The sequence below is a fragment of the Furipterus horrens genome, unplaced genomic scaffold, assembly GCF_987537825.1.
Source record: "Furipterus horrens unplaced genomic scaffold, mFurHor1.1.pri manual_scaffold_13, whole genome shotgun sequence".
Lineage (NCBI taxonomy): Eukaryota > Metazoa > Chordata > Mammalia > Chiroptera > Furipteridae > Furipterus > Furipterus horrens.
The window spans coordinates 47,685,005-47,712,303 of record NW_028327183.1 but is presented as its reverse complement, the minus strand read 5'-3'; the positions used below and the strand labels follow the sequence as shown (position 1 = coordinate 47,712,303).

The 27,299-nt window shown below is 43.3% G+C and overlaps 1 protein-coding gene and 1 non-coding gene across 2 annotated transcripts; one reads left to right on the top strand and one right to left on the bottom strand.

The window, feature by feature from the left end:
• Window positions 1–601: 601 nt before the first annotated feature.
• ZNF45 (zinc finger protein 45) lies at window positions 602–26,367 on the top strand. The gene is made up of 5 exons (XM_090260762.1): window positions 602–658; window positions 13,926–13,981; window positions 17,542–17,668; window positions 18,378–18,470; window positions 23,187–26,367. Exons 2-5 carry the CDS (start codon window positions 13,967–13,969, stop codon window positions 25,007–25,009), a joined length of 2,058 nt encoding a protein of 685 aa, XP_090116888.1. The 5' UTR covers window positions 602–658; window positions 13,926–13,966; the 3' UTR covers window positions 25,010–26,367.
• LOC149995053 (U6 spliceosomal RNA) lies at window positions 8,047–8,148 on the bottom strand. The gene has a single exon (XR_016507993.1). It is a non-coding gene; the product is annotated as a U6 spliceosomal RNA (small nuclear RNA).
• Window positions 26,368–27,299: the final 932 nt, after the last annotated feature.

Genomic DNA, 27,299 nt, shown 5'->3' with positions numbered 1-27,299 from the left:
TAATGCAAGAAAACTAAAGCGAAAGAAAAACGAAGAATTTTGTTGCTCCTGTTCATATACTGCTTGATGTGATAAAGGACGCTTGTTCGGTGCAGCTCATTCTTTTATTATCTCTATTTTTAGCTCACACACGGCACTCCTTTATAATTATTTTCATTTATTTTTAATATTTCCAACTTCTGTCGCTTGTAAAAGGGAATGATGAGAAAAAGAAAACGCGAACTGAGTTTATTTGCAATCCACCTGCTAATTCAAACGGAAAATTTCGTGCTGCTGGGAGGCTCGGTCCTACAGAGGATTCTGGGATGTGTAGTCCAGACGCTTGTTGTGATTTGGGCCCTTCGGCACCGAAAAGCGCGGATGTTACTTGCTCCTCCAGCAAAAAGGGGCTTGTAATCAAGTGTTATGCACGTATGGAGGCATTTCGGCTACCGCGGGCGAGGATACGAATCCTGCTCCTTTTGTGGACTCCGAGAAAATTGATTCAGGCCGTGGGTTTTGGTGCCCGCACTATCGCCCAGGGATGGATGGGTGGGCGGGGCGGGCCAGCAGAGCGTGTTCTCAGGGATGCTGGGAAATGTAGTCCATTAGCTCCGCAAAGTAGGCGATACTTCCGCTACAAGAGGGTGAGCTCGGGGCCTTCCTTTCTCCCCGGGAGGTGAGTGAGCCCTGGGATCCCGCGGCCTCTTTCAAGTTTCCTGACCTGGTCGTGGGATCACCCGGGCCGTCCCCCGGTCACAGAAGAAAAGCCGCGGTCAGAGGCAGAGAGCGGGTTTGAGGGGCCGGTGGGGCAGGGCGGGCGCTTGCCTTCCCGTGGCCCGAGTCCCCGGGGTTTCGCGAGTCCTAAGATTAGGGGCGGACAGGGGTCACGCAGCGTTTGAGGCTCTCCCGGGCTGTCCGCTGCTAACCCGCCTTCCCCCACCCCTTCCACACGCTGCCACTATCTAGCCATTTAACATTGAATGAGAACTTGAATCCCTATGCCTCAGTTTCCTTTTCTGTAACAGCGGGTGATAGTATAAAGTTTATATTGTCTTAAGAATTCAGGGTATAGCACAGTGAAATGTTTTGACAGGCTCAGGCATCTGGCAAGCTGTTAACACTATTATTGTAATCAGAAAAGTATCCCTTTTTCTGGGAGTTCCTCGAAGTGGCACTGGCTCTTTCTGATCCACGCAGCAAAGGGGACTATGCCTGGGCTACTCATGACCCGTTTTGAAGAAAGAGTGAGTCACAGGTATCCTCTGTTTTTTCCAGGACGAGGCAGGATGGTGGTGGCTGCCAACCCCCTATCCTTCCCCAGCCCTGACTTCTGAAAAGGCGGGTGTAGAGAGGTGGGGAGTGAGCCCGTGATTCCCGGGTTCCCGGCAGCAGAGTCCCACTGCGTCACGGCTTAGCATTCGTTTTCCTTTTCTGTTCCCATTGGTAGAAGGCATTTTATTCATTAGCAAATGTTTCTGTTAAAATGTCTTCATTTACTGTTAAATAATTGTGACAACATGTAGAACACGTACAGGGCACCAGTGCTAGTCATAATAATTAAACATTGAGTGTCAAGTATCATTCTGAGAGATTTATAAAAATTAACATATTTAGTCCTGGATGGTGTGGCTCAGTGGACTGAGCGATGGCCTGAGAACCAAAGGGTCGCTGGTTCAATCCCAGTCAGAGCACATGCCTGGGTTGCCATCCAGGACCCCAGTTGGGGGCATGTAAGCGGCAACCTCACGTTGATGTTTCTCTCCCTCTCTTCCTTCCTCCCTTCCCTCTCTCTAAAAAGAAATAAAATCTTTTTAAAAATGTGTATTTATATGTTTTATGACATTGTTATCACACTATTTATAGTTGCCCCCCTATTTTACTATGGGAATTTCCAAACACACCCAAAGGATAGTGTAATGAACTTCTAGATAACAATCACCCTGCCTCAATCCTTGCTAATCTCATTGCTTTTTCTTCTTCCAGTGTACACATTTTCCCCTCTCTGGTATTTTAAAGGAAAATTTCAAAGCCAGTAGGACTTAAAAATTACCATAAGTTGTGTATATGTGATGACCACGGGAGGAGAAGCTGCATTAGTTTGCTAGAGCTGCTGTAATAAAACACCACAGACTGGTGGCTTACACAACAGAAATTCACTTCTCACAGGTTTGGAGCCAGAAGGCCAAGATGTAGATGTCAGTCAGCAGGTTCAGTTTCTTCTGAGGCCTCTCTCCTTGGTGTGAACACGGCCGCCTTCTTACCCTGCTCTCGCATGGTCTTTCCACTGTGTGCTTGCATGCCCCCCTGTCCCTCTGTGTGTCAAATCCCCTTTTATAAGGACACCAGTCAGGTTGGATTAGGTCCCAACCTAATGTTCTCATTTTAGCTTAATCACCTCTTTAAATGCTGTATCTCCAACTACAGTCACATTCTGAGGTACTGGGGGTTAGGGCTTCAACAGATGAGATTTGGGGCCACTCCACCCATGACAGATGTTAACAGCAACTCTAAAGTTTCCGCTCTTAGCATTGTTACTTATGTCTCAAAGATAGAAAGACTCAGGGGAGGAAGATGATGCATTTATTTTTGGTCCTTAGGAGTTATTCTTGCATATAACTCTGTGTTTCCTCTCTCTCTCTCTCTCTCCTGTAAGGTTGCAGGGACCTCTGTTTTATGAACCTTGTCGTATTCTTCTCAGGGTCCCCAGCGCAAGGGTGGCAGAGAGGAGTTAGTTACTCAGCGAGTAAGTGTGATTCATTTAACTGTCCTGGAGGGTGCTACAGCCTGGGATTAGAGAACAGAAAAGGAAGATAATCAGTATCCATATTCCTTGTCTTTTATTTTACTTTTGATGGGTTATAGAATCTCCTAACTTTCTGAGCATTTAAAACTCAGTGTACACTTATGCACAGTATTCTCATTATCTAAAACAAATTTCCTTAGACACAAATCGGTGTTAATGTTCAGTTTTTTTGTTTATGGCATGGGAATGGTGATAATGGTTTACATATGTTGGGCACCTCTTATGACTCAGAGTTTCCAATGCTCTCTGTGTACTAACTCATATTTTTTTTTATAACATTGCTAGTATTAGCGTCACTTTAAAATGAACAAATAGGCACAGACAATTGAATAAATGACCTGGAGGATAGTCCTCAAGGGAGGGACAGAGCCAGGATCAAACGTCAGCATCTGGGTTTGAAACTGAGCTCTCCTCTCCGTTCCTGGGTAACAGCGGGCATGTTACCTAACTTCTCTGTGCCTCCATGTTCTTACCTGTAGAGCAGGGTGATATCAACACCTACCTCCTGAAGTTTGTGTGAAGGTTAAAAGAGAGAGAGAGGATATGATATGTAAAGTGCCTGAAATATGCCTGACACATAGTAAATCCGCTATGTGTTACAGACTAGGGTTGTCCTTTTTCAATTACCGATGAGTATGCAACATGAAAAATGTAGCAAATTAATGAAAGGGCAAGAAGATATTTGAAGGTACTCTTTTCTCCTCCACTTTCTGCTTTGATACTTCAATTCTGTCATTCAGTTGAACAAAAATGTATAGCTTCTGTAATAACCATTGTTTAAACCTAAAACTAATTTGCTGTCTTTTGAACTTACAGAATCCCTAGGGGGTGATTATATGGTTTCTGCTGCTTTAAAAAGGTCTAAGTCTGCACTATCTAGTATTGTAACCATGAGCCACATGTGACTTTTGAGCGCTTGAAATGCGGCTAATGCTATTAAGACCCACAACGAGGGTCTTAAATCTGAGAGGGAGGGATTGTTATTTTTTATCATTAAAATAAATAAATAAATAATTAATTATTAACAAAAAAAGAAGAAGAATATATGAAAGGGTGAAGTGGGAGAGCTTGAAAAGAAAAAATAAAGACCCACAATGGATTTCCAAGACTTAGTATGAAAAAAGAATGGAAACTGTCTCAATAATTTTTATATTGATTATAAGTTGAAGTGGTAATATTTCAGATATATTGGATTACATAAAATTTATGGTTAAAATTAATCCAACTTTTTACATTAAAAATATTTTTAATATGCTTTATTGATTATGCTCTTACAGTTGTCCCAATTTCTTTTCCCTTTGGTCCCCTCCACCCAGTAACCCCCCTCCCTCCAGTTGTCCCCCACCTTAGTCCATGTCCATTGGTTGTGCATATAGTTCTTCTCAACATCTTCCTGTCTACTCCACTCCCTCCTGCTATGCTTCTTAATTCCCGTACCATCTCCCTCTCTTTCCACCCTTCCCCCTCCCTGCTGACCTCCCCCCAATATGTTCCCCATACCTATAATTCTTTTTCCACTCTCGTTGCCTACTTAGTTTGCCTTTGTTTTGATTCCCTAGCTTCTGTTGTTGGTTCTTGTGATGCAGTTTTCATTTTAATGTTCATCGTTTTGATCCTCTTTCTCCTAAACAAGTCCCTTTAACATTCATATAACAGAGGTTTGGATCTGATGAACTCCTATGGTTTTACTTTGTCCTGGAAGCACTTTCTCTGCCCTTCTATTCTGAATGACAGCTTCGCTGGATAGAGTAATCGTGGTTGTAGGTTTTTGCTTTTCATTACTTTGAATATTTCTTGCCAGTCCCTTCTTGCCTGCAGAGTTTCTTTTGAGAAATCAGTTGATAGTCTTCTTGGGACCCCTTTGTACGTAATTCTCTTCTTCTCTCTTACTGCTTTTAAGATTCTCTCTTTGTCCTTAATTTTTGACATTTTGATTATAATGAGTCTTGGTGTGGTTCTCCCCGGGTCCAGTTTTTCTGGAACTCTCTGTGCTTTCTGGACCTGTAAGTCTATTTCCTTCCCCAAGTTAGGGAAGTTCTGCTTCATTATTGTTCACGTAATTTTTCAATTTCTAGTTCTTCTTCACCTTCTGGCAACCCTATGATTCGGATGTTGGCCCGGTTATAGCTGTCCCATAGGTTTCTGAGCCTCTCCTCGTTTTCCTCACTTTTCGTTTCCTCTGTCTGCACTGGTTAACTGTTTGTTTCTTTCCTATGTTCCGATTTGTTGATTTGATCCCTGGTTTTCCATCCCTCACCACTTGTTTCGTTTATTTCAGCAGGACTAGCCTTCATTCCTTCCCCGTTTTGTTTAAGATCTGCTATTAGGTCTGTAACCTTTCTTATAACCAAAGCTCTAAACTGTGCCTCAGAAACATTTCCTATCTGCTGATCCGTTTGGTTAGATATTTGCTGTCTCGTCAGCTGCATCACCGGGATCTCTATCATGATCTGTGCCATCCTGACAGTTTTATGTTTACCTTTGTTTCCTGGGCAGGGCTGTCACACCTCCTATGCTATAGGGGGTGAAGCCCCGTGCACTCCTCACTACCAGGCTACCCTTCTCACCACACTGTGGTATTTTGTGTGGGGGCAGGGGTCCAAGATGCATTCTTGCCATTTACTCTCCACTGAGAGACCAGGAGCTTCTTTCTCTGTCTCCACCCCCTCTGGCCTTCACAGTTCAAGGCAATGGGGGTCTGCCTTCCCCGGCATTGGAATCGCAAGCTGACGGGTCTGGTCTGCTGCTGGGGGTGCTCCCCAGGCACTTCTTGCCTCCCCTTAAATATGGGTGTCTGTGCTTACCACCATCCCGCCGCCATTGCCACAGCCACTGCCGTCAGCATAGCTTGATCTCTCTGCTCTGGCTTCGCCCCTCCTACCTGTCTGGAGGAGCACCACTTCTTTGTAACTTCATATGCAGGACTTCCATGTAGCTTTATTTTCTGGAACTTCTGGATATTTCTAGTATTGCGGTAGTTGTATTCCTTCTTAGTTGTGGAGGGAGATGGAGCGTGTCAGTCTAGGCCTTCAGCTTGCCCAGAAGTCCTTCTTTTTACATTTTTTTAATTGGACTTCTTGGGGTGATATTGGTTAATAAAATGATATAACTTTTTTTTAATATAATTTATTTATTTATTTACTTTTAGAAAGAGAAGAAAGGAGAAAGAGAAGGAGAGAAACATTACTGTGTGGTTGCCTCTCACTTGCGCCCCCAGCTGAGGACCTGACATGCAACCTAGTTATGTGCCCTGGCTGGGAATTGAACCAGCGACACTTGGTTCTCAGGCCGATGCTCAATCCACTGACCCACACCAGCCAGGGTAAAATGATATAGCTTTCAGGTGTGCAGTTCTATAGCACATCATCCTTATATTTTATTGTGTATTCACCACCCCAAGTCAATATGTCTACTAGAAACATTTAAATGCCAAGGGTCACTTGCGTTACATTTCTGTCAGGGCAGCAGAAATGGAAGCCTCCCTTTTCACTCTGAGGATTTGCCTCCAGGGACATTTACAAGGGAGAGAAGCGGGGAATCAAGAGGCCTGGGTGCCAGACCTCACCCTGCCCGGGCTTCCTGAGCGTCCTTGGGCAGTGCACAGAACTCCTGGAGAGGCACAATCGAATAATGCATGCTTCTTAAACTTTGGGCATATCAGAATCTCCTGGGAACTTGCTGAAAAATAGAAAGACTCAGGCTTTTTACTGTTTCCATGAGTGGGGCTCTATTAGCTTTTTTGGGTGATTCTGATGCTATTCTGATCACCTCCTATTCACCCTGTTTAGGAAGGAGGATAATTATTGTCTTTAGAATTGTTACGAAGATCAAATGACATACTGCATGTCAGGCTTCATGTGAACAGCGCCTTGGTAGGTACTAAGTCAGCTGCTATAAATGTGAGCTACTAGAATTATTATTGGGAGTATTTTGTGAATGGCCCAGGTTTCCTTGTGGGTAAAATTAGGTGGTTAGCGTTGAGTTTGGTACCCCCTCTGATCCTAACAAACCTTGATTCTAATCCTGTTTACTAGCATCAGAGCGATAAAGGAGCTTGTAATTTGGGTTCACCCTTTAATTGTTGTTCCCTTGGGCATAGGGCAGAGGGTTGGGGTCAGCAGACAGTTGGAGGTGAAAAGCTCAAAGTCTGGCTGAAAATATCCAGAGGGCTGTTTTTGATTGATTTGGTGCCAGGTGTGCTCAGACACCAACAGCATCAATGTCACCTGGGACAGAAATGTAGCTTCTTAGTCCCCCTCCTTGATCTTCTGACTTAGAATTTTGGGGGGTGAGAGAGACATAGGCAGCCGTATCTTCACAGGGTCTCCAGTCGGTTCATGGACCATTACAGTTTGAGGAGTATTGGTAGAAAGAACAGACTTTTCATTTTTTACAAAAAAATATTTTCTGTTTCCCTCTAGCTAAATTATACCTTCAGATATCAGATATGAAGATGGCCCCTTCTCCCTCAATTCAGGCCTCTGCTGAAATGTAAGGGCAGCCTTCCATGGCACTTATTCTGTACCAGCCCCTCTTTATCCCTCTTACCCTGCCTTACTGTTCTTCAAAGCATCCGTCACTGTAGTATCGGTTTCTTATTATCCACGTACCCCATTATAACAGCAACCCTTGAGGTCAAGGTCTTTGCCTGCTTTCAGTAAAGAAGGAAGTGATTGTTTTAATTTAATTTAATTTTTTATTTTTAGATATTATTTCAAACATTTACAGTTTTCACTTTAAATGCAAAATAACTGATAAAAAGGAAAACATTGAAAAACATATCATACAGTACTAACCCTTTGCATCATAACAGAAATCAGCCTTTGTTACTTGCTCTTAGATAATTAGGGGGAGAAAAAAACCCTTACAACTATTAATTCTCCCCAAAAGAAACAAAGTTGAGGTATTCTATTTAACAGATGTGTGACCTCCATCCAAAAATGATTTCTATATTAATTAACAGCCTTGCTACATGATGTTCTGATCCTTTCCTTTTAAAAAAAAAAAGATTTTATTTATTTATGTTTAGAGAGTGGAGGAAGGGAAGGAGAAAGAGGGAAAGAGACATCAATGTGTGGTTGCCTCTCACACGCCCCCAACTGGGGACCTGGCCTACAACCCAGGTATGTGCTCTGACAGGAAATCGAACCAGCCTTTTCGTTCCCAGGCTGGTGCTCAATCCACTGAGCCACACCTGTCAGGGCCGATCCTTTCCTTCTAAAGCTGATCTTTGTTTGACCCTATCTAAAACTGGCAATGTTCAAAGAATGGAGCACTGCACAAATTTGCGTGTCATCCTTGCACAGGGGCCATGCTAATCTCTATTGTTTCAATTTTAGTACATGTGCTGCCGAAGCGAGCACTGAACACAGAAGTGATTCTTTGTTGTTGTTTTTACTTATTGTTTTTCTATTACAGTTGTCCCACTTTTTCCCCCATTGCTTCCCCCTCAAGCCCACCCCTTCACCCACAGTCAATCTCCACCACGTTGTCCGTGTCCATGGGTTATTGATACTAGTTCCTTTACTAAAAACCCTTCCCCTACTTAACCCCCTTCTCTCCTATCCCCCCACCCCCACCGGTAACTGTTACTCTGTTCCTTGTTTACATGCCTCTGGTTCAGTTTTTCTTGTTTGTTTGTGTTGTTCATTAGTCTCCCATATTAGATGATATCATATGGTATTTTTATTTCATTGCCTGGCTTATTTCGCTAAGCATAATTCTCTCTAGTTCCATCCATGTTGTCACAAATGGCAGGAGTTCCTTCTTTCTTTCTGCTGCATAGTATTCCCTTGTGTAAATGTACCACAGTTTTTTAATCCACTCATCTACAGATGGGCACTTAGGCTGTTTCCAGCACTTGGATATCGTAAACAGTGCTGCTGTGAACATAGGGGTGCATAGGTTCTTTTGAACTGGGGTTTCAGGAATCTTCAGGTATAATCCTAGAAGTGGGATCACTCATTCAAAAGGCAGTTCCATTTTTAGTTTTTTGAGGAAATTCCATACTGGTTTCCACAGTGGCTGCACCCGTCTGCATTCCCACGAGCAGCGCACTAAGGTTTCCTTTTCTCCGCATCCTCGCCAGCACTTGTGTGTTGATTTGTTATGATCGCCATTCTGACTGGTGTGGGGTGGTGTCTTATTGTGGTTTTTATTTGCATCTCTCTGACGACTAATGAGGTTTAGCATTCTTATATATGTCTATGGACCTCCTGGAGAAGTGTTTGTTCAGGTCCTTTGCTCATTTTTTAATTGGGCAGTATGACTTCTTGGTGTTGAGATGTGTAAGTTCTTTATATACGGAAGTGATTCTTGATGTGGCTGGCTCTCTGCTAACCGTCTCCCTGGCCCCGGCCTCTTCCCCCTCAGATCTCCTCCTATCTGCTGGGAGAGGAATCTGTTTCCAACACAAAAGTAATCTTACTCTCCGTTCCTCTCCTTCCTCAAGTCCTCTGCTGCTTTCCTGCTGACCTGTGGACATAGCTGGGATTTTCATATCATCACGGTTTGAGTCCTACCTTCCTGCCATGTTTTCTGCCTCGCGTTTGTGCTCACTTCTGGTGCAACATTGGTTCTCTTGCAGCGTTTCAATGATTCTGCTTCTCTTTGGCTAGCAGAACTCAGTCCTCCTCCAGGGTGCAGATCAAGCTGCCTTTGTGCAGAACCCTCCCCACTCAAGTGTGCGCCCTAAGGCCCCAACCTGGTGCTTCCAGCGGCCCCGGGCACTGCTCTGCTGCTGGGCATGTGGAGTATAGGTACTGCTTTCCTGGTCACTAGACTGTGAGCAAGTTGAGACTGGGTAATTATATCCCTTTTAACAAGGTTTCCGTAAGTGTTCAATGAGTTAATAAACTTATTTAATGAAGAATTAATAAGTTAGCCTGGCCCTCGCTGCCCTAGCTAGTGTGGCTCAGTTGGTTGGAGGGTTGTCCCATAACCGAAAGGTTGTGGTTCAATTCCCAGTCCGGGTACGGGCACCTCTGACCCCCAGTCCAGACATGTACGACCCCCAATCTGGCTGTCGATCCCCTGTCTGGGTGTATATCAGTGTCTCAGTCTCTTTTCCTGTCTCTCTTTCTTTCTAAAAGCAGTGAAAAAAAAATGTCCTCAGGTGAAGATTAAAAAAACAAAATGTTAGCCTGTCTAGTGCTAACTATGTAGGCAATGAAATAGTTGTTCTCGATATCTGATGGACCCATTCTGTGGATTTTGCAACAGGATTCCATGTAAGCATGTTTTTAAAATGGCATTTTAAAAAACCCAGAGGCTCTTTTCCTTCTAAAAATAATCTTCCTCTTGTCCAAGGACAGCAAATGTTGTGAAAGACCAAGAGGAAAAACTTAGAAATAAAATCCCTGCTCTCCAAATCCTCCCAACTGGCATCAGCCTCCGATTTTACAACTCAAGGACCTTAGACCAGTTAACCTAGTCTCCCCATGGGCCTGTGCCTGATGGCAGGTTCAATCATCTGGACATTGTGAGTGTCTGCCGAGCGATCACTGTGTTACAGGCCCTGGGTTAGGTGCTGGGACGCAGCTGAGGAAGCAGTCACAAGGGAGGTAGTTGACTTACTAATTATCCCCTTCCCCACAGAGGTGGGCAAATGTAGAGCCAGAAGAGAGTGAGTTACAAATTCCAAGGGTATTTCTTCCAAGATTGGAAAGTTTTACATCGCCTTTTTCCATACTAGGGTTCTTCTCTCTGAAGTCAGATGACTAATAATAATTAACTAATGTTAATCTCTTAACCTGGGCATGTTACTCTCAATTTCCACCCTACACCGCCCCACTACCCCCGAATCAGATTTTTACCCTGAGAACTACAGGGAGAACTTGTATTAGAGCCCCTGTGTGTGGTTGGGCGGGACACTCAGTGGGCAGGGGCTCTTGGAGGAAGCGGGGAGTCGGGGGCCTGGACACCAGCTTGCTCTCTGCTCGTCAGACTGTGTGGCTGCAGCCCCGGCGAAGCCTTCCTTGACTGTTTCATGGAAAGCAGCCATATGGGTAACTTGTCGTGAAAGTTTAAACTGCCAGACAGTGTTCCAGTTGTTTTATGTGCTGTAACTTAGACTGACTGACTTTCCTATGCAGTCTTAGGGGGTTGTGGTGGTTATTACTATTATCCTCAACTTGCAGGTTGGACAAAGTCCTAGCAAGTTGGCGATGCCACTATTCAGGTACCAGTGGTCTCGTTCCGGAGCCTACGCCCTTCACTACTCCGTTCTCTTCTCCCTCAAGCAGCTTCTTTGGCTTCATGTCCTCTCCCTGTTTCTGTCTCTCCATCCCTGGCTCTCAATCCCTCTTTTCTTTTTCTGTGAGCCATTAAACTCCCGTCTGCTTATTTTTGTCTTTGGAAGCAACAGAGAGACCGGATCTAGACTCCTGGCTCTGCCATGGGAACTGGATTCAGGCTCCACCCCGCCTCGTGGTCTCACCAAGCCTCAGCGTCCTCCTCTGTGAAATGGAAATGACAGTCCTCGCCATCATTTATTCAGAACTTCCTAAAATGCCAGGTGCTGTGCCGAGGGCATTGCATGAATTAGCTCATTTATTCCCCACAGTAATCTTGTGAACAACGTCCTGTTTTTATTTCCTCATCACAGCTGGGATAGGCACAGAGGTGCAGCCTATTGGACCAAAGTCACCCGGCTAGTACGACGGTAGTTTCTTCACAGGTACCTGGGAGGTACCTTAACGAAACAATGCCAAATGCTTCACAAGGTCCCTGTCGTGTCCTTAGTGCTTATTTCACATTGAATGTGGCCCTTTTGTTTTTTTTAAAAGATTTTATGTTTAGAGAGAAGGGAAGGGAATGAGAAAGAGAGGGAGAGAAACATCAATGTGTGGTTGCCTCTTGCATGCCCCCAATCGGGGGCCTGGGAATCAAACCAGCAACTCTGGTTTTCAGGCCGGTGCTCACTCCACTGAACCACAGCAGCCAGGGCTAAACGTGGCTATTTTTGATATTTTTTTTATCATTACTATGATCACTATAGCTTGTTCACTTAAATGACATAGTGACTGATACCTCGCTTATGGTTAAGTAAATCCTGCAAAGTCATGGGTTTTTCATTTCTGTTCATCTCCATGATCATCTTTTTAAGGCCCTACTTTTAAAGTCAGTTTGGCAAGGACTTAATAGCTTTTTAAAAACAGTCATTTATATAGTCAAACTCATAGAGAAGGAATAGATAGTGTTTAGCAGGAGCTGAGGGGGGCGGCGGTAGAGAGTTACTGTTTAATGGGTACAGAGTTACAGTTTAGTGAGGCGGAACTGCCTCCAACGCCCCACCTCGGTTGGAAACTTCTCTGTCCAGCAGAGGTTTCATGACCACAGCGGAACAAACTTACCCAGGACACTGTATTTTGTCTGGGGGGAAAGGGAGGCGGCTGTTCCCTCTAGTGGAGAAAGCACAAGACTTCCGTTCCTCATGCTTTTTATTGAGAAGGGTATGCATGGGAGATACAGGGTCAAAATTCATAAATCATCAATAGCTTTTAGGCACCTGGATTACAGCTGACGGTTACAGATTACAAGTATCAATATAGAGGGCACAGTGACCAGTCTGTGTCAGGGTCTATTAAACATATAAAAAAAAATTTTTAACAAGGTTACTTTATTTTATTTTTATTTTACTTATCTGTTTTTAGAGAGAGGGGAAAGGAGAAAGAGAGGGAGAGAAACATCACTGTGTGGTTGCCTCTCACATGCCCCCAACTGGGGACCTGGCGTGCAACCTACTCATGTGCCCTGACTGGGAATCGAACCAGTGACATGTGGTTCGCAGGCCAATGCTCAATCCACTGAGCTACAGCAGCCAGGGCTCTCTATTAAACATCTTGACGCCACACTGGCATTAGGTGCAAGGTTTCATACATTCCTTGCTAGAGATTGTTTATAGTTAAATGAGAGATAAGAAAAGCAGAGCAAGCTCCAAAGCATAATAAGCATTCTTCATATCCAATTCCCATGGAAGCCCTCTGAATGGCCTTCAGTCCTCTCTGCCCCGCCTTACAGTTTTCTTTCAAGACTTAGAGGCCTCCCAGGGGGGCGCCTGGCTTATGTCTTGGGCTACAGTTACCAAAACCACAAGGAGTGGTTCCCCACAGTTTGGGATAGTGAGAATTTTCTGAAAATGGTAGGGTGATGGTTGCACAACAATATGAATTCACGTAATGAACTATACACCAAGTATGGTTAAAATGGTAAATTTTCTGTCTACACTTTATACAAGAAAACTGTCTATGTAATCTTAAATGTTATTGCAAAGGCATCAAATTAAGTATAAAAAACATAAATAATAACATTTCAGAGATTAAAGGTGATTTTCATATGACAGCAACAACCTTTGAAGGTTCCATTGATAGGAATCATTTATGAAGACAGGTTTTATGTCTATGAATATTACTTTTCTGCTGCTGCTAATGAGGTACCCTGAAAGCGTTCTTTGAGCTTTCTGCCTACTCACTTTATTCTTTTAAAAATATATATTTTATTTATTTTTAGAGAGAGGGGAAGGAAGGGAGAAAGAGAGGAGAGAAACATGATGTGTGAGAGATACATCAGTCAGTTGCCTCTCGCACACCCCCAACTGGGGACCCGGCCCACAACCCAGGCATGTGCCCTGACTGGGAATCAAACCAGCGACCCTTCGATTTGGAGGCCGGTGCCCAGTCCACTGAGCCACACCAGTCAGAGCTCATTTTATTCTTACAACAATCCTATGAGCGAGGCGCTGTTAATCCCTCATTTTACTGATGAAACAATTAAGGCATGAAGCTATTAATAATTTGCCCAAGATTTCACAGCTAATAAGTAGCTGTGTCATTCGGCCCCAGGGATTATGCTCTTAATCTGGGTACTTGACTTTCAATTTCCTCTCTCCCCAGGTTCACATTCGTTCCTTGAGAGCTACATGAACTTGTAGTAGGGCTACCCTGTGTGGTTGGTTGGGCTGTGCAGGGGCTCTTGGCTGAAGGGGTGAGTGGGGTCTGGAACTCAGTCCACACTCTGCTCATCAGGTCCCTTCCCCACCAGCTCCAAGGAAGGAGTACCATTGCTTGTTCACATAAAGCAGCCATGTGGGTTAGTGACATCCTTGGCCAGAATCTAATGGCTTATTTTCTCCTTCCCCCAGTGCCTTCCCAAGACTCAGCCCTTCCCCAAAAGGAGGACAAAATGACCAAGTTCAAGGTGAGTTGGGCTTGCCTAAGTTTTAAATTGTCATCTCCTTTCTCCATGATTAGACACATCCTGTTTCTTTTTCTGAGGAAGGATTAAAGACACAGTAGGCATGTGGGACCCTCTTACGTGTCAGATGATCACTACGTTTTACTTCAGTTTAATTTTTGCAATTTCACAAAGAAGAATAGAGTAGAACAAGTCAATTGCAGTGAAAACTAAATTTCCTGCTTTACTGTTTTCCTTACAAAATGTGTTTTCATTTTCCCGTGTTCTTTTCCTCACACGCTTCGCTAACTCTGTTGTATCATTTAAATTCTCAAATTATGTCTTTTCTAATTAATATTATGTACCCTATGTTTCTAATGGCAACACATATTCCCCTGGATTGGTGTACTTTGTGTGTGCCTCTCATAACTTTTCCCCATTCAGGGACATTTAGGCAATTTAGAATTTTTACTGTTTTAATGAACAATGTAATAACACTTTTCCTAATATAACCATTTTCCTCAAAAGGGAATTTGAAAGAGTTTGCCATTCTTTATTCTTAATGTTTAGGAACTCCAAGTTGAAAAAGTAGATTTGATATGCGGAACCTTGAGCATTTTGTATATAGAATATTCCAGTATGGTCTGGTACAGTAGGCTCTAACTGATACTTCACACAGAGAAGATATTATTAGGTGTATTTTATTTCTTTAAATTTTCTTAAAATCAGAGTTATTCATGCACACAGTTTGAATCAAATAAAGGTAGTTTTATAAGGCTTGTCTGAGAAAACACAGTTCCTTGTCCATGTCCTTCCCATCTGCCCCCACCCCTGGGCGACCACTCTGAACTCCTTTAGCTGATTCTTTTGGGATTGAAGGAAACCAGGATGTCACCGCAAAATATGCCTCTTTGACATAAAAATTATTTTGAGCTGAAGACAGTTAAGAAGCAGCAAATGCAAGAAGAGCCCTTCCTCCTCTGCGCCCTTTTCTGTCTAGAGGCAGGATGTAAATTCTCCTGTTCCTGAGACAGAATCTCATCCTCCCAGAGAGGCTGCAGGGGAATCTGCAGACAAGCGTTACTCCATTAAGTTTCCTCTCATCTCTTTACCTTCCAACCGTTTGCCATCTTTGGAACCCTAAAACTGATTTCCTTTGCCTTGTTATTGCTCTACAGATTTGTTTTTTGTCGATGCTACATAAGCCAGAGTTCTAAACTACTGCTTTAAGTTCGTTTTCATTGAGGTTTCCCCCATATGATGTGGGCTGTGTGTAATAATAAACTGTTTTTCCCTTGTTAACTGGTCCAGCTGAGAACCTAAGATGGGTAACTTTTGCCTCCTCTCTAGTATTTGCTCCCACGCTCGGCATTATTTGCATTTTACAAAGACTACGCATCGCTTTGTTACTCTTCTGTGGTCTACAGTTAGGATGAATTGTCAGGCTGAGCACAGGGCACCCCCAGGCATTACAGAGGGCCCCCCATGGTCACGGGGTACAGGCCACCCGCTCCTCCAGCGCTTGCTCCTGGTAGTTTTCAGGGACCAGCAGCACCTCCTTGATCAGTCCTGCCGGAAGCCCACGTCACTGAGCTGTTTCCCGAGGCGCAGGAACTCCCCTGCCTGGCTCTCAGAGAACTGGAACATCTCCACGGCCACCTCCACCAGGTCCTCCTCATAGCCCTGCTGCAGCAGCTGGTCGCCGCACGAAAGTAGCTGAGAAATTGGCTCAGGCCCTGCTGCCCCGCTTCCTGCAGAACCACGGTGGCCCTATGCAGGGGACACCCCAGGGCGACCACTGGCACAGTGAGGTCTTGCTGCTCCTGGCTAAGGGTGGACTTGGGGTGGAATCTGTGGGCGGTGAGAAGCCAGGGCTCCCACCCAGGAGGTGGCAGGCAGGTCTATGGACTGAAGGATGCGACCATGGGTCTGTGGCTCCATGGCGGGTGTATGGCACCCACCATGGAGGGCCCTGGGGTGGCTCGGCCCTGACAGAGGCTGGGCGTTCCTCACTGGCAGAGCCTCTGCTGCAGGAAGGAGCTAGTGGCTGCGGGGGACGGTGGAGTGGGGAGCTGGGCAGGGCGGCAGCCAACCTGCTATTGCAGAACTTTCACCCACACACCTGGCACCTCCAAACTCATGCACCTTATCATATGTTTTTATATAAGAAAGCCAGGTTGTTTCTGAGCCATGTTGTGTATTTTTATTTACTGATTTACATTTTTACTTACGTATTAATTTATTTTATCAAAGCAATAATGTACTTAATTTAAAAAGTCCAGTAGTACGAGAGGACTCGGGAGACACTTTACTGCCTGCCTTTAATCTCAGATCAACCTTGTGAGGTGATACCCAGTCTCATCTGTATTTTTTATTACAAAGAAACAGGATTGTAGAATTTCAGGAAACTGCTGAAGTTCACACAGGAAACTAAAGATCCATCTGATGCAGAAAGGCTCCCAGATTTACAATACTTGGATAAAGATAGAGAGCCAAGGGAAAGGAATTCTCCAATCAGGGCACTGAGCCCTGTGTGCGGTGCCTGGTCATCCTGATGGGTAGAAGACGCCACAAAGAATACCGCCTCTCCCTGGCCACTGTCCCGCGGCCCCGTCTGCTCTGTGATCTCTGTTGCCCCTGGATGTGCCGCAGTCCCGTGAGCAGTTTTCATAGGAAAAGTCAAGACAATACTGTACGCCAGCGGTTCTTAATCATGGGTACCTTTGCCTCCAGGCAACATCTGAAAATGTTTTTGGTGTCACAGTTTGAGGGATGCTACTGGCATCTAGTGCGCAGAAGGTAGGGATTCTGCTAAACGTTCTACAGTGCACAGGACAGCCCCAACAATGAAGAAATTATCTGGCCCAAAATGTCAGCAGTGCCGAGGATGAAAACTCACGCTGTATGCAAAGCGATACAAGACTAATAGCAAAATGTGAGTGAAAATATTTATAATAATGTGCTAAAGAAACAAAACTTAACGTGTCTAATAGAAATTTTACAGTCATAAGATAAAAAGAAAACCCAACTGAAGAATGAACAATGCACATTAACAGAGACTAAAGAAAAGGTAAAGATGGCCAGAACATATATGAAAATATGAGGAACTTAATCAAATAAGTGCAAATAATCAAAATAAGTTGGTTTTTACTGATCAGATTACTGAGGGTTTAAAAACATTGGCTGTATTCAATGTCGTATATGGTATGGAGAATCAGGAATGCTTACATTCTGCTGACGGCAGGGTAACCTAGGGAAAAGCTGAAAAGAAAGTCTGCCATTGTACATAATACTTTTGAAGTCATGTATTCTTTGACATTGTAATTTCACTACTTGAAACTTATCCAAAGAAAATAGACAAGAAGATAACATCCATGTGAAAAGTTTTTTTTCAGCACTTATTATGAAAAAATATCTGAAACATAATATGTATTATTTGGAATGTTTAGTTGTATGACGGTAAAATGGACTCTTGGCTCTCAGAATCTGGAAGCACCTTGTACACATTCTCTACAGTTTTCTCAGCTTTTCTCGCAGCGGAGGCTGGTTGTGAGACTGAGGGTTGCCTGTGTTCGGTGTTGTAGGAGGCGGTGACCTTCAAGGATGTGGCTGTGGTCTTCACGGAGGAGGAGCTGGGACTGCTGGACGCCGTCCAGAGGAAGCTGTACCGGGATGTGATGCTGGAGAACTTCCGGAACCTGGTCTCCCTGGGTGAGCACAGGCGCCTCAAGACTGAGCGTCAGCTCCTGGATGTGCAGGGCTAGGGAGCCCTTCAGCTGGTTTCCTGTTTTCTCAGCAGCATGAGGCACAGCAATGGCATTTTTCTGGTCTTCCTTCCCCAGCTGAGTGTGTTTTGTAAATGACCTGTGAATTGGCAGTGTGACTGTTACATGTTTTTTGCCTTCCTCCAATTGTGATCATCTCCAGTTTAGTGGGTCATGACACCATTAGGAAACTGTGCCAGCATTTTTAAATGAAACAAAATAGGGGAGAAAGTGCCCAAGCCCCTGGCAGTAATGGCACGGGGCAGCAAAACTGCTCCTGTTGCCAAGACCAGTGTGAGAAATGGTGGAGAGGCTGTGATGGAAACAGGCATTTTTTAAAAAACATTTTAACAGTTTTATTGAGATATAATATATATACACATACCTTACCATACAATACAGTTAATCCATTTAGAATATACAATTCAATACTTTTTAGTATATTGCAAAATAAACATTTTCCCCAGTAATCTATACTTACGTCCACATATCCTGGGGATTTTGCATAAAATGTATTTCCTCTGGCGGGTTATAACTAACAGTTTGGAAAACACTAATTTTGATGTTCTGAAGGTGATGCAGTGAAAAATCACATTTTTAAGTGATTTTGGCCTTTCATGTACTAATTTTAAAGGTTTGTCCTTGCCTTTTCCCAGGGCATCAGTCCTTCACAGCAGGTGCAGTGCCCCCATCAGAGAGAGAAGGAAGGCTTTGGATGAGGGCAGCTCCCCGGGGCCAAAGCTCCTCAGGTGAGAGCCGTGCGATTCAGTCCATCCTGCTTCTGGTCACCTCCACCCCTGTGACGCTGGTCTAAGTCACTGGTCACCTCCACCCCTGTGACGCTGGTCTAAGTCACTGGTCACCTCCACCCCTGTGACGCTGGTCTAAGTCACTGGTCACCTCCACCCCTGTGACGCTGGTCTAAGTCACTGGTCACCTCCACCCCTGTGACGCTGGTCTAAGTCACTGGTCACCTCCACCCATGTGATGCTGGTCTAAGTCACTGGTCACCTCCACCCCTGTGACGCTGGTCTAAGAGACACTGCGCAGTCTTGGTATCACTCTCACGCTTCTGCTTTGCTCTTTTACAGTCAGTTCTCCGCTCGAAGTGATTCATGTGAATGTTTGTCAGATCTTGTCAGTCCTCTGCTCAAAACCTCTACTGCCTTATTTGATTCCGAATAAAATCCAAGTACTTAAAGCGCCTTCTAATGTTCCACGTGGCTGCTGCTCCCTCTCCCCCAGCCCTCTAGAAATGTGACCTGTTGCTTTCCTTCTCCTCAGTCTATTCCATCGAGTTTGGCCTCTCTGCCCTGCCAGGCATGCTCCTGCCTCCTGGCCCGTTCCTTGTTCTTTCTGGCAGGAGCACTGTTACCCTCTGTCATTTTCTCGGCCCCTCCCTAACTTAATGTAGGGCTTTTCTGAAATGTTAACCTCAGGAGAACGGCCTCCCATGACCCCTCTGTTCATAATACCTTCTTCTCCACTCCCTTCCCTTACCCTGTCTTAGTTGATGTCTAAGCATTGCTCACTTAACATATTAACATATATTTTTATCTCACTATATTCCCATTATAATATAATCTCAGGAGAAGAGAAATTTTCTTTTCTTTTTTTTTATTGCTGTATCCTTAATATATAGAACAGACTTGGAAGAAGGCAGGGGTGCTATAAATATTTATTGAATGAATAAATAATGGTTACATGGCCCTTTTTCCACTAGTCTCTGAGATCCTTAAAAGTGTGGCGATAAAAAATGTGTGATGAAGGCATCGTCTAGAACAGTTTATCCCCCCGAGGAGTGTCTAAATGTATTAGGTGTTTTTGGATCTGTGTAGATATGGATCCATTAAACCACACCTAATGAAAGCTTAGCTTTGCACTTTTAACCAAACCGGTTATGATTTTCCTCCTGTGGCTTTCCTGTAGCCTTTAGTAGTGACTCATACTGTCTTGGTAAAGAACTGACTTTTAGAATGAAGGTTTATACAGAGATACCTTTACTGTTTACAAGCACCTCTGATATATTTTTTTATTTTCTTAATGCTTGTCAAAAGCTACTAAATTCACCCTGGCTGGGTGGCTTAGTTGATTGGGGTGTCATCCCGCCAAAAGGTTGTGGGTTCAATCCCTGGTCAGGGCACATACCTGGGTTGTGGGGCGCATATGGGAGGGAACTGATCAATGTTTCTCTCCCATCGATGTCTCTCCCCACCTCTTCCTCTCTCTCTGAAATCAATAAATATACCCTCAGGTGAGGATTTTTTTTAAAACTACTAAATTCATTTCAAATGCACTAAATCTTGCCTTCAGCTTGAAAAACACCTGTGTGGTCCATATAGGAAAATCAGTCTATATCCATCAATTTGACAGTCTACTTTCCAGACATTATTCCTGGGGCCCTAAGTATTGACTCCTACTTCAAAAAGGAAAAATGTTACACACACAGAAAGGAAGTACAAAAGAATTAGAGAAGCTCACAGTCCATAGGCCCTGTGGCCCCTTTTATACCTTATGCTTTTTTCATCTCCCAGTTGATTCTTGCCTTGAGTTTGTGATCAGCATGATTTTCTCATCAGCAACAACCACATAGTTTAGTCCTATATCTGGTGAATCTGTACAATTTCCCAGCATAATTGCTCTCTTCAGTCCCTTTCCTACTGTAACTATTTGAAAAGCTCTTTTACTTTTGTAATACAGCTCAGACTCATGAATTTAAACTGGGACTTATTTACCCACTCATCATTCATTTGTTCTTTCACTCATTCATTTTAAGATTTTATTTATTTTTTATTTTTAGAGGTGAAGAGAGGGAGAAAGAGAGGGAGAGAAACATCAATGTGTAGTTGCCTCTCGTGCACCCCCAGCTGGAGACCTGACCCCCAACCCAGGCATGTGCCCTGACTGGGAATCAAATCAGTGACGTTTCGGTTTGCAGGCTGGTACTCAGTCCACTGAGCCACACCAGCCAGGGCTCAACATATATTTATTGAGCACTGTGTCAGGCCATCTTCTGGGAGAGGTGAGAAGGCAGTGCATGATATGCTTGTCCTCATGGACGTTGCATTCAAGTGCGGGAAAATTAAAAAGAACACAGGTAGTATGTCAGTTGGTAATAGGTGTTGTTTACAAACAAAGGAGGGAGAGGTGAGTGGAGGTTGCCAGGGGTGTATTGTGAGTAGGGAGACTACTATTTGCTTTTGGGTGGTAAAAGGCCTCACTGATCAGGTGTTATTTGAAGAGAGACCTGAGAGAAGTAAGTAGCAAGCTGTCTGGCTAATTGGTAGAGCAGAGTTCCAAGAACAGAAATCTTCTGTCCACTGTTGACTTTGAGAATCTATGTCCTATTTATTATATTTCATAATAGCTTAGCTTCTAATTTTTTTCTCATTTTTCCCTCTCCAGAATATAGGAACTTTAGTTGCTATGAGGTTTGAGAGTAATGTATTTTATTACTGTGAATCTTTATGCCCGGCCCACCCTGCCAGTTGTCCTCCTGAAGCATATTTCTCGGGCGGAGGTGAAGGGCCACTCTCTGCTTACACTCTGAACATTGGACACTTGGGAGATCAAGTATTTTCTCCCAAACATGTCTTTCCAACCAGCCTGTTGCTTCTGTGGCTCCTAGTATTGGAGTAAACTTCCCATAATTCAAAGCAAAGGTTTTCAACATTGCCTGGGGACATCTTCTGATACCCTGTCTGTAAGGGTTTTACTAGACATTTTGAGCATTTTGGTCCGATGTTCATGCAGCAGGTAGAAGAGAAGGCTTTTAATAACGTGCAGCTTCATCTCTGTAATGATTCTCTAGGGAGTAGTTTTCTTCTTCTTTTTATCCAAAACAGATTTGTAAAAACTGTATTTATTACACTGTCTATAAACCTTTTATACTAAATAAATTTCAAACTACCTTCTTCTCAAAAATGTTTCTAGTATTTCTGAGGCCCCTTCCATACATGTTATGTACAGTGAAATGATTTTGAAAAAGCAGTGACTTAAGCAAGCCAACCCTAATGGATTATTAAAGCATTTTTCTGTTTTTATTTAAAAATCATAGGGTTCTGCTTTTGTATAATGTTTGTACACCTAGCAATGTAAAATGCTGATACATTTTAAAAAACAAATGGAGTAGAAATTCAGAATCCTTTTGACTCAATGCTTTTATGATTTTAAAAAGAGAAAAAAAAGCCCTGGCTGGTGTGGCCCAGTAGATTGAGTGCTGGCCTGAGAATCAAAGGGTCGCTGGTTCAGTTCCCAATCAGGGCACGTGTCTGGGTTGCAGGCCCGGTCCCTAGTTGGGGGCATGCAAGAGGCAACCACCCACTGATATTTTCCTCCCTCTCTTTCTGCCTCCCTTCCCCCTCTTTAAAAATAAGTAAATAAAATATTTTTAAAAAATAAAAATAAAAAGAGAAAAAAGTGATGCAAGACTTGGGGATTAAGAAGCATAATTGGTAGGAACAAAATTGACAGTGGGCCTTGGCGAGTGTGGCTCAATGGATTGAGTGCTGGCTTGTGAACTGACAGGTCGCCGGTTTGATTCCCAGTCAGGGCACATGCCTGAGTTGTGGGCCAGGTCCCCAGTTGGGGGCATGCAAGAGGCAACCGACTGATGTTTCTCTCCCTCTTTCTCCCTCCCTTCCCTTCTCTCTAAATATAAATAATTAAAATCTTTTAAAAATATGGGAATGTTAAGAATAGTATAGGGAAGAGAGAATCCAAACAACTTACGCCCACAACCCATGGACATGAACTAAGCGGGGTGGGGTTTGCTAGAGGGAAGGGGGGGGTACCAGGCAGAGGGGGAAAATGAGAAAAACTGGAACAACTCTAATGGCATAATCAATAAAATATACTTAAAAAATAATGCAAGACTCAGAATTTTGGTGTGGTTGCTGTGCCTCGCTTCATTTTACCTTTTGCCCTGCTGCCTGCATGTCGATGTTGATCTGGCCGAGCTGTTTGTGCTGCCGCTACTGCCATAACCATTTGATGCTGCAGGAATCGCAGCTGCAGCCACCTGCGACTCCATGAAACTTCCTGCTGCAGCAAGATCAGTAACAGCAGCATGCGGAGCAGATAAGGCCTGTTCTTGACTGGTTGAGCCTTGCTCAGAACCCCACTCCCCTGGCAGTTGAGGATTCAAAGTTGTGGGTTGCTGACGTTGTTGAGTTGTCTAAGAAGTACTTTTCTTGCTCTACAGCCACCAAATTTCTAACTTGCAGCTCACTTATGAAATTTAGTACAATTCCAAGTGGGTCTTGTTAACACGTCATGAATGGTAGCCTTGTGGATCATTTCTTGGTTTCTGGGGTCATGCAAATCAGAGAATATGATGCATGATGATAAAAACAGAACTTTCTTCTGGTTCAATAAAGCCTTAGGGTGTAAGCCCATGTTTATAACCTTGACATTTCTGAACAAAGCATTCACCTGCCTATCTCCAATTCTCTATATTCTTTCAGGAGACGAGAATCTAAATAATGTGGAGGTTATTCAAGAAGTTGGATTAAGGTACCTGCCACATGAAGAGTTTTTCTGCTCACAAATCTGGCAACAGGTTACCAAGGATTTAAGCAGATGTCAAGATTCCATAGTAAATACTCGAGGAACTGGCTCTCAGTTGGACAAACATGACACACTCTTTAAATATGAGGACTTTGGTAAAGACTCAAATCAGAGTTCCCATCTTCAGGTTCACCACAGAGTCCGCACTAGAGAAAAACCCTACAAAGGCAAGGAGTGTGAGAAAGGTTTTATTCAGGACTCTTATCTTCAAATTAATAAGATGGCCCATGCAGGAGATGAGCCGTATAAATGTGAAAAATGTGAAAATGCCTTCCATCGGTTTTCAAGTCTTCAAGCCCATCAGAGAGTCCACAGTAGAGAAAAATCATATAAATATGATATGTCATGTAAGAGTTTTAGTCGGAAGTTATGTCTTCATCGTCATCACAGAGTTCCTACAGGAGAAAATCCACACAGATTTGAGGAGTGTGGGAGAAGTGGCGGGAAAAGCTCAGAGTGTCAAACTTCTCTGATAACCCATACCTTAGAAAAACCCTATAAATGTGAAGAGTGTGGGGTGGGCTTCAGTCAGAGCTCATTTCTTCAAGTCCATCAGAGAGTTCACATGGGAAAGAAACCTTATAAATGTGAAGAGTGTGGGAAGGGCTTCAGTTGGCGTTCACGACTACAGGCTCATCAGCAAATCCACACTGGCGAGAAACCATACAAATGCGATGCATGTGGCAAGGGCTTTAGTTATAGCTCACACCTTAACATTCATTGCAGAATCCACACAGGAGAGAAACCCTATAAATGTGAAGAGTGTGGGAAAGGCTTCAGCGTGGGTTCGCACCTTCAAGCCCATCAGATAAGCCACACTGGAGAGAAACCATACAAGTGTGAGGAGTGTGGGAAAGGCTTCTGCCGGGCCTCAAATCTTCTGGACCATCAAAGAGGCCATACTGGGGAGAAACCCTATCAGTGTGATGCTTGTGGGAAAGGCTTCAGTCGTAGCTCAGATTTTAACATTCATTTTAGAGTCCACACAGGAGAGAAACCCTATAAATGTGAGGAGTGTGGGAAGGGCTTCAGTCAGGCTTCCAATCTGCTGGCCCATCAAAGAGGCCACACTGGAGAAAAACCATACAAATGCAGTACATGTGGGAAGGGCTTCAGTCGGAGTTCAGATCTGAATGTTCATTGTAGAATCCACACAGGAGAGAAACCCTATAAATGTGAGAAGTGTGGGAAGGCCTTCAGTCAGTTCTCAAGTCTTCAAGTCCATCAAAGAGTCCACACGGGAGAGAAACCGTATCAGTGTGCAGAGTGTGGGAAGGGCTTCAGTGTGGGTTCCCAGCTTCAGGCCCATCAGAGGTGTCACACTGGAGAGAAGCCTTACCAATGTGAGGAGTGTGGGAAGGGCTTCTGTCGGGCCTCAAATTTTCTGGCTCATCGTGGAGTCCACACTGGGGAAAAACCATACCGATGTGATGTGTGCAGTAAGCGCTTCAGACAGAGATCATACCTTCGAGCGCACCAGAGGGTTCATACTGGAGAGAAGCCATATAAATGTGAGGAATGTGGTAAGGTCTTCAGTTGGAGCTCATACCTTCAAGCCCATCAGAGAGTCCACACAGGAGAAAAACCATACAAATGTGAGGAGTGTGGGAAGGGTTTCAGTTGGAGCTCAAGTCTTATGATTCATCAGCGAGTCCATGCTGATGATGAGGGTGATAAGGACTTTTCCTTATCAGAGAATTCATACAGAAAGGATGCTTGATAACTTACATATTTTAATACCTCAAAATGGGTGCTGAAATAGTCCAATTATCAGACCTGTTATAGAAGACAAAACATTTGTTGTTTGAGTCAGTATTTCAGCCAGGCCCAACATGTCACTGTGACTGGGTGACCACACAGCAGAGAACCCTCATGAGAGTGGAGACAGGACTTCAGGGAGAACCCTGACATTTAGTGGATATTACACAGAAGAGAGGTTTAGGAAGGATGAGTCTGATTCAAAGTTAACCAACAGTTCTAAGATGGGAAAACCAGAAATCTATTCCCCTAGGATATGTGTTGACTTTGTTGACTGCCAAATGTACTTTGCCTTTTTTTCAGTGCCTAACCTATTATAAGTGTTCATTAACAGTTAACTGAGTAAAAGAACAACCATATTTGAAATTTTTATTCAGCTCATCTCTAAATATTGCTATAAAGTTATACTTAGAAGAGGACTCCTGCAAGGCTTGGAGGATATTTAAATTAAAGTCACATGAGTGCAGTTTATCAACCTGCAGGTCCTGTGAACTGATGTTTATTACACTGAAGGTTGCAACACATTCAGAGGGTCCAGAAATCCATTCAGGTGGTTGGGACAGACACTTTTGTATGCTAACAATTCAGGTGTGATTTGCATGCGGTACACCCATAAATCTCAAGTTTACAGATTCATGACTTGACAAAGGTGTACACTTGTGTAATCACCAACTCCAGTGTATACAATATTTCTATTAAACCAGAATATTTTCTTGTGCACATTTTCAGACCATCTGATCTCCAGTGGCAACACGTATTATGATTTCTATCCCATAGATCAGTTGGATCTGTCCTTGAGCTTCATATGAGTTCAATATGAATTCTTTTGTGGTTCATTATGTACTTTTTTGTGGCTGGATTCTTCTGATCAAGTCTATGGTCATCTCAATAGATTCAGAGAAAGCATTTGACAAAAACATTTCATGATAAAAAGTCCTCAGTGAGATAAAAGGCATCTATGAAAACCTTACAAACATTCTTTTTTTTTTAAGTTAAAGAATATTATATATAAATGGAATCTTTGATGTATCATTTTTTATTTTGACAAAAGCTTATTGTCATATTATTACCAACACAATCAAGACATAATTCCTTTGTACTCTTGTAGTCAATTGCTCTTCCTATTGTACCTCCGACATCCTTAGAAACCACTGACCTGTTTTCTGTCTGTATAGTTACCTTTTCTGGAATATCACATAAATGGAGTCATATTCTATGTACCCATTGAGTCTGGCTTCTTTCACTTAACAATGCTGTGTACATTCATCAGTTTTTGATGTATGTTATCAGCAGTCACGCCTTCTATTGCTAAGTGGTATTCTGGTATATGGATGTACCATATATTGTTTATCTATTTATGACTTCAAGGATATTTTGGTTTCCAGTTTTTAACAAATATGAAGAAAGCAGATATAAACATTTACATACAAGTTTGTGTGTCAACAAGTTTTATTTGTCTTAGTAAACACTTAGAGTGGGGTTGTTGGGTTGTATCATAAGAGTATGTTTAACTTTATGAAAAATTGACAAACTTTCCTAAAATGGACATAACTATTTTGCATTCCCACCATCATCAAATATCAGAATTTTGCTTTTGTTTTTAGCATTTCAGTGGGTTTATAGTGGCATCTCATTTTGGTTTTGTTACATTTTTCAAATTACTACTATGACCGTCTTTATATGTGAATGTTTACTATCCATATACCCTATTCTGTGAAATTTTTTCTTGTTCTTGATTTTTTTTTTTTTTTAGAATTCTTTATATGTTCTGGATACATGTTCTTTGTCAGTTAAGTGTTTATACATATTTGATCCCTGTGTATGAATCATATTTTAATTCCATTCATCATTTTTCACAGATGGAGTTTTTAAATTTTTTTGATAGTTTATTTTTTGTCTTCCATGGATTGTGCTTTGGGTTTCACATATAAGAATTCAGCCAGAAAGGTAGGAGGGGCGGAGCTGGGACGGAGAGAAGGAGGTGCGGGACTGCAGCACTGGCTGCAGGGGCGAAGCTTGGCAGTGGCAGTGGGGCTGGTGATGGCAGCAGCAGCACAGGGACTGTAGCTACAGCAAAAAGCAAAGTCATACATTTTAAACCTGGGAAGCGATTCCAGCCCCAGACCAGACCGTGTGGTGCATGGTCCCAGCGCTGGGGAAAACAGAGCCACATTGCTTCTGACTGTGAAAGCCAATGGGGGTTGGGGTGGAGGAAGAAACTGCCAGTCTCTCAAAGGAGGCAGCTTGCTTAG